Here is a 13,710-nt window from a genome sequence, read left to right as displayed (position 1 = left end):
TTTTTAAAACCGTCTGCTAGTTTTTTATGGCCTAAGGTGGAGTTAAAGCATGATTAAGCCTTTGGGAACTCTATAATGATCATTAATTTGCTTCACCTTGGGCATCCAAGGTGTTCAAGGTGAGTTGCAATCATGGGTAAGACTAAAGAGCTCCCACAAAAGCTGAGAGAGGAAATTATTTCATTGCACCTGAGGGGCCTTGGGTATAAGAAGATTGCCCAAAAATGTAACATTCCAAGAGACACCATTGGGAGCATTACAAGAAACTTAAAACTTATGGTGCTGCTGCAAACCTGCCTGGCCATGGGAGAAAGCCCCAAATTTCATCAAGAGCCCTCAGCAACTTAATCAGGACAACTAAGAAAACCCCTGTGTTACTGCAAAATGCCTACAGGATGACCTGATGAAGGCCGGGACAAGTGCTTCAGTGGCAACTATTAAACGAGCATGGCCAGACTCCAACATACACTCCACTCTTGACCACAAGGAGCATCAAAGGTCGACTGCAATGTGCCGGGAGCAATTTGGATAATACTGCAGAGTTTTGGGAGACACTTCTATGGACTGATGAAACTAAACTGGAACTGTTTGGACACATGGATCAGCGGTATGTCTGGCGTGAGAAAGGCCAGGCTTATGACCAGAAGAATACCATCCCCATGGTCAAGCATGGAGGTGGGTCACTGATGATGTGGGGATGTTTTTCTGCTGCAGGAACTGGAAATCTTGACCTTATAAAAAAAATAATGCTTATAATAATAATGCACATGCACCTTCTGTGAAAAGATTTAACTTTGAGTTCAAATGAAACATGTTCTCAAAATAACTCAAATATATCAATAAATTAATTTTGTTGTTTAATGAGGCTTTTTGTCATATGTTTTCATTAACCTCATTACATCATTATTAGGTGAAGGGGTTCCAATTGCAACTGTATAATGTATATCCATGTATATATTCTATCTATTATTCTATTCTATCTATATTCATGTATATATTCTCTCATGTGTGATGTATGTATATGTATGTGTATGTATATATATACACACACACACACACACACACACACATACATATATACTATATATAATGTTTATATATTCTTCATAAACTTGACTGTTCTTGCTGAATGTACTGAGCGGTGAATGACTGGTTAACCTCCTCACTTCTTCTAATGAAGATAACTTTAGTTTATTATCGTTACATTATGAATATCAAAGTAACGTTAGTGGTGTTAAAATACTTTGTTACTCTAATACTTGTTGTATTGACTTCGTCACACAACTTTAACACACAATTTACCAAATCAGCCACCTTCAGGAGCTACAAGCTAAGAGAGACACATCTGCTAATAACTTCATGTACTGGATGACAGTAAACACAGCCGGTGTAACTACTGTTAGAAGCAGCTGTAGTTTAAGTCTAACTGACATTCATTAAGTGTTTAGCTTGTTAGCATTAGCCCTGTTCGTCCCGATGCATTTTAGCCACAGAGCTAATCGTACTTACTCGCTAGCCCGTCGAGAATGCTGCAAGATCGAAGAAAACGAAGTGACAAGTTGTGTACAGGTGAACACTTGTGTGTTAACACTTGTGTGTTACCGCTGTATCTGACCGTGAAACACAATCCTGTGTGTTCCTGTCTTAACTTAACAGCTTCTTCTTCCTCAGCTCGGTTCCAATCTCCTTTCGCTTCACTTCTCTGTTTGATAACCAAAGCTCCCGCGCACAACCGAGTCATGACACGCAATGACGTTGTACGTAAGGACGCCGCTCTCACACGTTTTCTGATTGGTCACATCGCGGATCGATCTATGCTTCAAAATAAAAGCCCATGACAGTTTTAACAGGAAGTGTGAGTGTGACTGGGCTCACAGTGTGTCTATCTGGTGGTTGTTTTATTTGTTATTTGTTTCCGGTGCTCAGGTGTTGTAGTATTTGCTTTATTTGTATTTAAATTTAAATTTAAATTATTTAATATTTTCTTTTTCTTTCTTCTTATTTGTTATTTGCTTTGTTTTGCTGGTTGTTTCTGTAGTTCATTTGGGTTGGTTCTGTAGGAACAGAGCAGCACTACTGATAAAACGTACCTTGGTCTGCCTTGATGACCAAGGTACGTTTTATCAGTCTGTTTTCTAGAAATAATTGACACAAGCAGAACCCATTAAACGAGCCGTTTTTTCGTTTTTGGGCAAAAAACGAAAATCAAAAGTTCAGCTCGTTTTCTTGTTTTTTGGTTCTCACTTACAGAACGAATTTACCACTCAATATTTTGTTTCCGTTGGTGGGCGGGTCCTCTGACTGGCTAATGTGCTTCCTTGCCCTGTGCTCTTCAAAATAAAAGTTCTTCCGTTTGATAATGTCGACAAAAATATTGCTGTATTATAGACACTAGCAGACACAGAGGTCCCCAACACCCACAGTCAAGACTGACCCGGCTTCAAATAAAAATAATAGTATTCATAATCATTTGAAAATGAGAACTTATGAAGTTATGATGACTTCAGTGCAGTTGATATTTAGCCACAAGGTGGCGCAGTTGTTACATGAAGAGTAGACCTCAGGCCTTTACTACGAAGGAGGCTCAACATCTCCAGGCTCTGTGTTCATAACCCGGCTCAACAAAACCTAAAGCCCCGGTCAGAGCTAACTGTATCACGACGGTGGTCATTGTCCGGCTCTGAGCTTTGTGCTCTGTGCGCGTTCACATTAAAGGAGCTGCGATCGCGGGCTGCTGAGAGCTGAGAGCTGAGGAATAGGAGTGATCACAACCAAATATGAAGTTTTTAATTTCTGACAGCTGAACATTGTGCATCAAAATTCTTGTTGAAAGATATTTTATATTGTTTTCATATTATTATTTACTGACTGTGATTACAGAATGCGAGTGTGTTATATTGAGAGCGAGGCTGGGTGTGCCTATGAATATAGGCTACAGTGAGTTTTTTTAAGGTGCTGTACAAGCAAATCATATTGTCTACTCTGAACAATGACAAAGAGTGTTTATAGTGTACAGTAGCAGGCTACTGTACACTATAAACAAATGATTTTGCTCTTTGCTCATGGCAGTTGTGACAGTCATTTTTGTTTACATGTCAGCAGGCAAGCTTCACTCATGCCAGGGATGTATTATGCTTTGTCCTATAGCCTACTTAATTGTATCACTTGGAACATGTTATGAAATGGATCTATAGTATAGAAATTTGCTCATAACAGGCCGGCTGGAATACAAAGCAAACTTACCTCTCTCGAATGCACATTCATGGAAGTCTTGTATTGTCATCCCAGGACAAAACACAAACAATGCAGTAATGTAATAATATACATCTTTACATGCACAATAATGAGTCATTTAGAGAGTTATTAAATGTTTTTATTATTTAATTATGCAGAAACCACATGGCAGGTGCTATTTTCCCATCCATAGGCTACTCTAAGTACAGCAATGTGAGGGTTTCATACATGTAGGTTGGATCACTCTTCAGGAGGTGTCCTTACTCTACCAGTAGAGAATGCTTTCCTGAAATTAGTGAGAAAGTAGAGCATACTTTCCCTGGAAGTACAGACTAAAAACAGGTTAGGGGAAAATCCTAGAGGAAACACTGCATATATTTTGGAGAGGGGGGTCGAGCATGTGTCTTGGAAGAGTAAACAGTGAGTTACTGTTATCTGAGGAGCACGCGTCATAATTGTGAAGGGTTACACAGTGTGCAAATTTGTTTCATTTTTATTTTATTTGGCAGGGACACAGTATTTTCATACGTAGTCCCTGGCCACTCACAATGACACACCACCTGTACAATGAGAAACAATTGTTGCCTGATGTGCTATTAAAAAAGTTGATTAAGAGTTGGGCCTACGAGCATGATTTGTGACACCACAGTTTAGTAGCCAGTCCCGGTCCAAGATTTAATGTTCAGAAGTGTGATGTGTAAACCTGAAGTGTACAATACAAATGCCTACGATTGACTATAGTAAAGTACATAAGGATACATCGTGTGTTTGGCAGGTAAACTTAAGTGAACAATGTTTGTTCAAACAATAACATTGATGAAATGGATTCCAGATAAATTATCGTGTGGTTATTCGCTTTGCAGTGAATTGTGCAATAGAAATACTTTTTACTTTTAATAATACTTTTGAGTACGTGTCAGAGCCTGTACTTTTTACTTTTACTTGAGTAGATATTTGGATCAGTACTTTCACTTTTACCAAAGTCGTTTTTTACACAGGTAGTTTTACTTCTACTCATCTCTAAAAACAGACTGGGAGGTAGAGCCTTCAGTTACTGGGCTCCTCTACTGTGGAACCAGCTCTCTCCATGGGTCTGCTCTCCCGGCCTTTCCTGCCCACCAGAAGCTGCCTTCTTCAGCTCCTGTCAACCATTTCCATGTTTTTCCATATTCTCTGTTATAAACTGTTTTCATGTCCGTATACAACATCTATTGCACGTCTGCCTGTCCTAGGTGAGGGATCCCTCCTCTGTTGCTCATCCTGATGTTTCTCCAATTTTTCCCCGGTTAAAAGGGTTTCCTGGGAGTTTTTCCTCAGTGGATGTTGAAGAAGGATGTTGTTATGATGCTCATGCTATGTAAAGCCCTTTGAGACAAACTGTTTGTAAAAACAGGCTATACAAATAAAATTGCCTTGCCTTGCCTAACCCGCTTGGACTGTAATTCATATTCATGCTACTAGTTTGATCATTGACTGACTACATGAATAGTTGCACAGAGGAGATTCTTCAAGTCTTATAGTCATACAGTATAGGGTACCCACATTTGATGTGTTTAGGCCATTTATAAGATCTAGTTAACATCATTAAAAGTAATTTCCAAACACATTAAAGAAAAGAAAAAAACAAGCTCAACTGAAAAAACCTTCACAATTATGACGTGTGCTCCTCAGATAAAAGTAACTCACTGTTTACACTTACAAGACACATGGTCGACGCCCCTCTCCAAAATATATGCAGTGTTTCCTCTAGGATTTTCCCCTAACCCGTTTTTAGTCTGTACTTCCAGGGAGAGTATGCTCTACTTGCTTACTAATTTCAGGAAAGCATTCTCTACTGGTAGAGTAAGGACACCTCCTGAAGAGTGATCCAACCTACATGTATGAAACCCTCACATTGCTGTACTTAGAGTAGCCTATGGATAAGGAAATATCACCTGCCATGTGGTTTCTGTGTAATTAAATAATAAAAACATTTAATAACTCTCTGAATGACTCGTTATTGTGCATTTAAAGATGCATATTATTACATTATTGCATTGTTTGTGTTTTGTCCTGGGATGACAATACAAGACTTCCATGAATGTGCATTTGAGAGAGGTAAGTTTGCTCTTTGTCATTGTACAGAGTAGACGATATGATTTGCTTGTACAGCACCTTAAAAAACTCACTGTAGCCTATATTCATAGGCACACCCAGCCTCGCTTTCAATACAACACGCTCACATTCTGAAATCACCGTCAGTAAATAACAATATGAAAACAATATAAAATATCTTTCAACAAGAATTTTGATGCACAATGTTCAGCTGTCAGAAATTAAAAACTTCATATTTGGTTGTGATCACTCCTATTCCTCAGCTCTCAGCTCTCAGCAGCCCGCGATCGCAGCTCCTTTAATGTGAACGCGCACAGAGCACAAAGCTCAGAGCCGGACAATGACCACCGTCGTGATACAGTTAGCTCTGACCGGGGCTTTAGGTTTTGTTGAGCCGGGTTATGAACACAGAGCCTGGAGATGTTGAGCCTCCTTCGTAGTAAAGGCCTGAGGTCTACTCTTCATGTAACAACTGCGCCACCTTGTGGCTAAATATCAACTGCACTGAAGTCATCATAACTTCATAAGTTCTCATTTTCAAATGATTATGAATACTATTATTTTTATTTGAAGCCGGGTCAGTCTTGACTGTGGGTGTTGGGGACCTCTGTGTCTGCTAGTGTCTATAATACAGCAATATTTTTGTCGACATTATCAAACGGAAGAACTTTTATTTTGAAGAGCACAGGGCAAGGAAGCACATTAGCCAGTCAGAGGACCCGCCCACCAACGGAAACAAAATATTGAGTGGTAAATTCGTTCTGTAAGTGAGAACCAAAAAACAAGAAAACGAGCTGAACTTTTGATTTTCGTTTTTTGCCCAAAAACGAAAAAACGGCTCGTTTAATGGGTTCTGCTTGTGTCAATTATTTCCAGAAAACAGACTGATAAAACGTACCTTGGTCATCAAGGCAGACCAAGGTACGTTTTATCAGTCTGTTTTCTGGAAATACGTAGTGTACACACCACAGACCCGTTATTACCGGACGTTATTACCGGACTGGACAGCAGCCGACAGATTTATTAGGTTAGGCTACCCTATTATATCCAATACAACCATTATCTAGTCCGTCCTGAGCCTGCAAAATAAAGTTTGAGAAATGTCTGCATGGTCTAGGCTACACCGGCTTACAGTGCAGCTGACACATGTGCAGCCATAGCCTATATATTTTCCTCATCGCTACCTGAGCCACCATCTGATCCTTCCTCCCTCATGTCCTGAGGAGTCTCCTGGACATATTCTGATTTCCCTCTTTTCATTTTTTGCTGGTAAACGCCTGGTGTCTCCTTTCTTTCTCTCTTTCTCTCGCTCACGCACGCAATCGCACCCAATTCACATACCTATACAGGTAAAAATTTATGTGATAGTATGAAAACATTAAGTTGCTACAGAGAATCCTCTGGTTGCAAGGTAACGAATCGGACCTTTCCTCTTCATCTTTTTTATTTCGCCTCTGTTGTTTTCCTAATTGTTCAGTATTACGTGTTTTAATCAGTAAATATGATCGGCATGAATGAGAAGCTGTGGTGATCGCCGTTCACCTGTTGTACAAATGACCCACCCTCTCCAGGAGTGAAGTCCATATTAGGAAATGTGCGTCACCCACCGAAGGTGGAGGTAATCTCTCTCATAATGAGCTGCCAATGGACACAACAAGGGGTCGGCCTGAGCCTGATGCCTGTTATTCAGTGGGACACTTATTAACTTCCTCAAAAACACCCTTTCGTGCGATAGTCAGCATCAGAAGGAATCTAATGGACTAATGCATAGACTACAATAGGCTTAATAAACTGATCAAAAAACAACTTATACATGTACCCTAGTTTGAAAGGGGAAATCACGATGGTATGTGGTTTTAGTGGGTGCTCTATGGAAAATGACTTTCTCTTAAAGCAGCATTTCACTTTTCCTTCAAAATAAACCACACACAAGCAGATATTTACATGTAGGCTCGTTGCTGCTGTATGATTGTGTTTGTGGAAATAAATTACCCACAAGTTGGTGATTTCAAAGAGAAACATTGTCTGTTGTGTGTGTGCGTGTGTGTGTGTGTGTGTGTTGGGGGGGGGGGTTATAAGTTTAATGTGACACAGAGTAGCCTCTCTGTAGGCTTAAACGTGTCTGTCGGATAATTAATTAATTGAATGTATTTAACAGACGGGTCCAACCTTCGACCGGAAATTTATGACAGGGTACCTGTCTTCTATCGGCATAAATGCTGCTGAGAAAAGGGTTGGTAGAGTCCTACAGGAGGTTCATCAGCCCTACCACGAGCTGAGACGACATGTAAGTAGCCTAACATTGACAAATTGATATTATTAGGAATACACTATTGTATTCCTAGGAATTCTTTCTTTCTTTCTTTAGGGTCCGGGCAGCTAAGCTGCCAGGAACCTATTGTATTCCTAGGAAATCTTTCTTTCTTTCTTTCTTTCTTTCTTCTTCTTCTTCCGAGGAAGTCATACTTCCCATGGGCGAAAACTCACCAAACTTTACAGAAATGTCCGGCCCCATGCCAGACTTACTTAATTCCAAGGACATGTCAATATTCCTCCTGGGGGGGGCACAATAAGCGCTTAAATTTAAAAACTTTAAAAATACCTACAAAATCAACAGTGTATATGGGCAATAAACTACATATGGATCAAAATTAAAAGATTGGCATGTTTGGTGCCACCCACGTGGTTGCTGTTGATGGCTTCAGCAGCAGAATCGTTGCACATGCCACCATGCCCATCAAAAATAATTTGATTATTTATGAGGAGGTGTACAGGTAAGCAGTATACAATGCAAAGCAAAAGTGACATTGTTTGTCTTAGGAGTTCATAAAGATTAACATATCATTTACCCTATTTCAGCTTTTCTGAACATTTAAACCCTCCTTGTGTCTACTACATCGTCATGTTTCAGTGTCTCAGAGCATCCCACCTCCTCCCCTTTCTCCTCCATGCCTCTATAGCTCTGAACTCACATTATCCCTTATCCACAGGGGGTGTCTGTGGACAAAACAATATCTTTCTGCTCACAATCTTTAGGCATTTCTTTGTTAGGCATCAGCCAGCTACAAGCCAAACAAGCTTCTCGTTTGTTTGTTTTTATTAGGATCCCCATTAGTCACAGCATTGTTGCAACTATTATCAGTGCTCTACATCAAACATGCTTATTATCAGCCCCCCAAATCTATCTGAACTAGTGAATTTGTCATTGTGTTTTGCAAGTCTCATAACACTAAATGTCAGTTCAGTATGTCTGTTGCCTGCATTTTATACCATTGAGTGTAATGTATTTAACTGTAACTGTATGCCAGTTGCACTAACTGGACATTTATTAACATACACATACACATGTTCCAGATGTGCAGCTATCAGCAATGGGATGTGGGACCAGGTTAGAGTTGACCATGGGAAGGAGTTTTACCTGTGCCTGTACATGCAAGAAACCCTGTCCAGGCACAGGTATAACCTCACCCGGCAACCCTACCTTCAGACTACATCTTCAAGGGTAAGTTATACTCTCTATTACAGCCAATTGCTTGCACACTGTTTTGCAAAATTTGGCTCATTGTGTCAAAACTCTACACACAAGCAAGATAAGACACAACAATTGTTGTAAAACACCTCACAGCTCTCAAAAACTCTCAAAACTGTAATACTCAAGTGATAACCTGAGACTTTGAAAGAAAAAAAAAAAATAACACCGTTGGGCTTGCCTAAAACAGCTTTACAAATTAGTATACAGTAAGGAAATTTGAAATGAATGTTTCTGCTGTGCCCCAAGCCAGCTATTTGCCAAGACAATAGTCACATTTTAAAAACAGTGTTAGGGAACTCAGAAAATTCAGTTACTACAAGCAGTTTATCCTCCTGACTTCTTTTTTTCCCCTCTACATATTTTATGTGAACAACAGAACCTAAGAGTGGAGAGGATTTGGCCCGAAATCAATAATCGGGTAAATTATCCTCTGAAGGAAGCCCTGGTGCACCTGGTTGACCAAGAGGCCATTGACATGCAAGACAACCTGGTGAAATTCTGTGTGTCAAACTTGACGTGTCAGGTCAGCCAGGTTGGCATGAACACGGTCGTGCAGTCCTGGAATGCACATAGGATCCCAGGTATTCTAAAACAGATTGTGAATGAGTCCTGTCACCCAAATAAAAACAAAAACAAACTTTTGAATTTCCTTTTCTAGGCCGAGGAATACCCAATTACCTTGCTGCAGGAGGATGCCCAGCCAAAGTGTCTGAGGACCTGCTACCCTGTGCTTCAGTTGCGGCGGATGCATATGATCAGGCGCTGGGATCCTCTTTAAGCAGGGATGCAACATTTGGAGTTGATCCATTTCAGAGTGAAGAAGACAGGAGCCAGGCTGAAGAGGAGTTTGCAGTGTCATTTCCCGACATGTCAGTCATTTTTGACAGCGTGGTTAATAACAACCACAATGTTTTTTGTGAGGCCCTTTTCTGCCTGCTAACTCTCGCAGAGAGGTATGTGTAAAATGTTATGGATTGTGTGACTGGCTGTATGTACTGAATGTGTTATAAAACTGTTGTTACCACCAAAATTGAGTACACATTGTTTCTTCTTACATGAAATATCAAATGTGCTATTACCTGAGGTATCTGTGCAACTACACATTCTGAGCTAAGATTTAATCGTGACAGGGTACTTTTGGTTGTAGTGGTTAAGGAAGGTGTCAGATGGCGAGGACATCTGTTAGGTGACAGTAGAGTAATTCAGTCAGTCAGTTCTATGTGTTTTAGAGGGCAGTTGGAGGACAAGATACTAAACTGAGTTTAACTGTTAGGTCAAAGGGTCGGAGCCAGCTCAACTATATATTTCCCTATGAGGACAGAGAGACAGTCAGGTCAGTTTTAGGGCCCAAGTCCCAAAGAAGGACATCAGCAGAGTAGGTTATCTATAGAGGAGGTGACATTCCACTGGTCAACGCCTCTTTCGCCTATTGGACAGAGGAACCCTACATCTACCAAAGTGACCAATTAAGAAGAAGAGGTAGGTGTGGGCTTAAGTACTTTAAAAAGGCCCGCGCAGACAGAGAAGGTTAGGTGAGTACTTGTAGATCTCCTAGATCAGAGAGGATTTCTGGTAGAGCAGAGGGCAAAGCTTTAGGGAGAACTTTGCCAATATCGGGAACACCGGGTGCGGCCGCACTGGTTCGGATGCATGCTTGAAATGTGTTTCAATAAAGAAGAAGATCTATCCATTCTCACCCAGCCTCGCCTCCGCAGATTCTTTTATCATTAATCTACATGCCGACATCTTTTGAGGAAGAAAGCCCAGAAACAACATACCCAATAGTAACTGATGTCCTGAAATGTATTTCACAGCATCCAAATAGAAGTAAAGGTGCTTGGGATTCAAAACAACAATTCCTTTAAGAATATAAAAACAATTTTATTAAATTTATTTCAAATATCTGATGTAACTGAGTGCAGATTGTTTCTTCAGATCATACACAAAATATCAAATGTGCAATTCAACCAGTATTTTAAATGACAGATATGAAGATGGGATTCAAAAGCTAAGAACAATTAATTTAAGAATATCAAAACAATTTCATTAGCTTTGGTGTACAATGGCATCCAAATATGTAGAACAACGTGGACCCCAGGAAGACTAGCGGTGCTCCAGAGCGCAGCTAATGGGGATCCGAACAAATAATAATTAAAAAAAAACGTTAAACACCTGAACACATTTTAAAAAATAATGGGGTTCAGTGCCTCCAAAGCCTCATCTAGCCCCAACACTGACTTTGTGTGGCTGCAGAAGTCCACAGCTCTGCACTTTGGGCAGTAACTGTGGTCTCCCTTCCACTGCTCCACACATGTAAGGCAGCCCAGAAGGCTGGTGCAGTACAATGAAAAAATGGGCCTCCACATAGGACCTGCAATTTACATAGAGAAGAGTTAACACCTGAACTAATTAATGTTTCACCACTGTTAAAACCTCCTTGACGAAGACGTACTTGAGTAAATGTCTATACAGCCATAAGTACATTGTTCTGCTGAGCTATGCATTTACAATTTGCAGATGGTTAATTTAAATATCATTTTAAGGTAAATGCAGACTGACTATTAGAAACAATGTTATGCTATGAGCATTTCTGTATTAAGTAGCAAATAAATACAATTGTATATAACATACCTCCACAGATGACACAGGCAAACGCAGCCTTTACAGCTGTAGCCTGTGTGTCATCGAGGGACACTGTTGTCCTGTGGTTGGCCTGTGCAAACTCAACAAGCCCTTTCAGGGTTTTGGAGACCTCCTGGAGACCCTGGGAGGCCAGGATGACCTCCTCCACTTGGTCAACGACCTCTTGGAGGTCTGTGTCCTCGTGTCGGCTGGAAAATATACAAAAAAAACAGTTAAAAGTGTATTTACTTGGGCTTTACAACTTTGTCTACAAGTAGGGAAGAAGAATAGTCTGTCTACATTTGATATTCTCCTGTGAATGCAGTCGCACAGACCTCGCTTAGTACCTCAACCCACTTCAACCCCAACCCCAAAGTCTTTAACTTCAACAGTCTTGGATTTTTTTTTTTTCATGCTCACAGGTGCTCTCAGGTCCAATGCTTCTGGCTGCTACACTATAGGCTCACATTTTTATATTAAGTTCAGCAGCAGTTCAAACTTCATCATACAAAACCTTACAAAATCTCAGCTTACACACAAATTTTAATGCATCTTACATAAACAGATACACTACATATTAAAGCATATTCACAATAACAATTAACAACAAATATGCAAAATAAGTAGACTTACAGAAATGGCTGAGGCCATTTTTCCGCAAAATCTACACCTATCTATACTCTATTATATCACTCACAGCACACCAGCCATGGTCTCTGGGATATAATTTATCACAGACACCTTGTCGACCTGATCTTAGGCAGCTAAACTACCTTTCTCTCCTTCTTTTACTCCCTCGCAGCCTCTGGAGCTGTTCCTGTGGTACAACATATATTTTCCTAGCATGCTGCTTCCAGAATGCAGACCCTGTATTGTATGGATGTCACAGAATTAGGGTCTATGAATAATGCACAGGGTTCCTACTCTACATCAAGCATCAATTTTTTTGCCATATCCCTGGTTTTCACTGTAGAAAAAGCTTAATTTCCATGACCTTTACTTATATAGGTCTGCTGAGCAATTGCTTTAAATGTGCAGTAGGCCTATACATGGTGAACAACTATTACATTATTTAAAGGTAATGAATACAAGACCCAATTCAAAGACACTGTGAATCTAGTGAAAGGACACATTGATAGGTAGTCTACAATTGACTAATACAATTCAATATGGTCTTGACAATTTTAAATTATTAATTAAAAAAATGTTACGTTTGTACCTCTGGTGCCTTCACAGTCCATGATTTCATTTCCATGGTTGTCTATCAGCACAATCCGCTCTTCTGGTCCCAGGGCCTCGGCCACTTTTGCTGTTATGGAGCCCACAGAACATTCCAGTTCTGAAAACCGGACAGTGACAGATTTCCTGGTCTGAGGCTTCCCTTCCACCACCTCTGCTATTAAGACATTCCTAAGGATGTAAAGAAAGCATTTAGGCAAGGCAAGGCATCACAGTAAGAGCTGGAAACGGAAATAGAAAAGAAAAGCATAAAAACATACAATTTTAAAAACAGGTATCCTCCTTTTTTACTTCATGGGACATATCAATGCAGGACACATCAAAGCAAGACAGATACTATGTCTAAATCTTTCAAGTTATGTTATACCTTGACATTACAACACAATACATATTATTGACAGATTATAAGTATTATAATAAGTCATAGTGGCAGAACATCAACTTTGGCTCAAGCAGTCTGGACATTTACCTTTGCAACATCTTTGGCCCAGGTGCTCTGGGTACAGCCAGAGGTGTTGAGGTACTGGATGCACTAGGTGGGCGGCGAAAGGCAAATCTATTTTGGCCCTGCCAGCTAGGTCCACCTTCATCATTGGTCCCCTCCCCATGGACCTCATAGTGCCCACCTTGTACCAGGTCACTTGGCCTGAAAAAGCCATCTGGCCCTGGCAGTATTCCACGGTTGTGGTCATCCGTCAGATAAAGACAGTGAGCATGGACCTAGAAATAAACATTTTAAATCAATTAAAAACTCATACAAGAGACCAATAAGACAACCTACAAGTAGCCTACATTAACATAGAGGATGTGTAAATGGTCCGAGACAACTTTTGTTAATAACAAGCTGGAGCATTAATATACAGCAGGGATGCAAACTTGCAGGGGTGAAAAAAGGTGACAAGGATTCAAACTTTGTAGGAGGGTCTGGGGGTCTGCCCCCTGGGAAGTTTTTTTTTTTTTTTTTTTTCTTCTCAAATATCAGCTTTAAA

General features: G+C 40.3%; 1 protein-coding gene across 7 annotated transcripts in view; it reads right to left on the bottom strand.

Annotated features, from left to right (window-relative positions):
- Window positions 1-13,710, bottom strand: part of rad51 (RAD51 recombinase) — a 29,621-nt gene that overhangs the window by 10,241 nt on the left and 5,670 nt on the right. For 3 of the 7 annotated variants that reach the window (XM_084377558.1, XM_084377559.1, XM_084377560.1), the window contains 5 exons: window positions 13,191-13,441; window positions 12,702-12,892; window positions 12,256-12,349; window positions 11,492-11,691; window positions 10,752-11,231 (listed from right to left, as the gene is read on the bottom strand). The exons of 2 other annotated variants lie outside the window; for them this stretch is intronic. In XM_084377558.1, the coding sequence (XP_084233684.1) occupies window positions 11,044-11,231; window positions 11,492-11,691; window positions 12,256-12,349; window positions 12,702-12,892; window positions 13,191-13,441 (924 nt within the window). In that variant the 3' untranslated portion in view covers window positions 10,752-11,043. Of the gene's footprint in view, window positions 1-1,509; window positions 1,757-10,751; window positions 11,232-11,491; window positions 11,692-12,255; window positions 12,350-12,701; window positions 12,893-13,190; window positions 13,442-13,710 lie in introns of those variants that run through there. 2 more of the 7 variants (XM_084377554.1, XM_084377555.1) reach the window with 2 other exon arrangements.

The sequence above is a fragment of the Pagrus pagrus genome (assembly GCF_965226575.1).
Source record: "Pagrus pagrus genome assembly, chromosome: 16".
Classification (NCBI taxonomy): domain Eukaryota; kingdom Metazoa; phylum Chordata; class Actinopteri; order Spariformes; family Sparidae; genus Pagrus; species Pagrus pagrus.
Note: the sequence above shows the minus strand (reverse complement) of the source record. Positions and strands in the feature narration are given on the sequence as shown.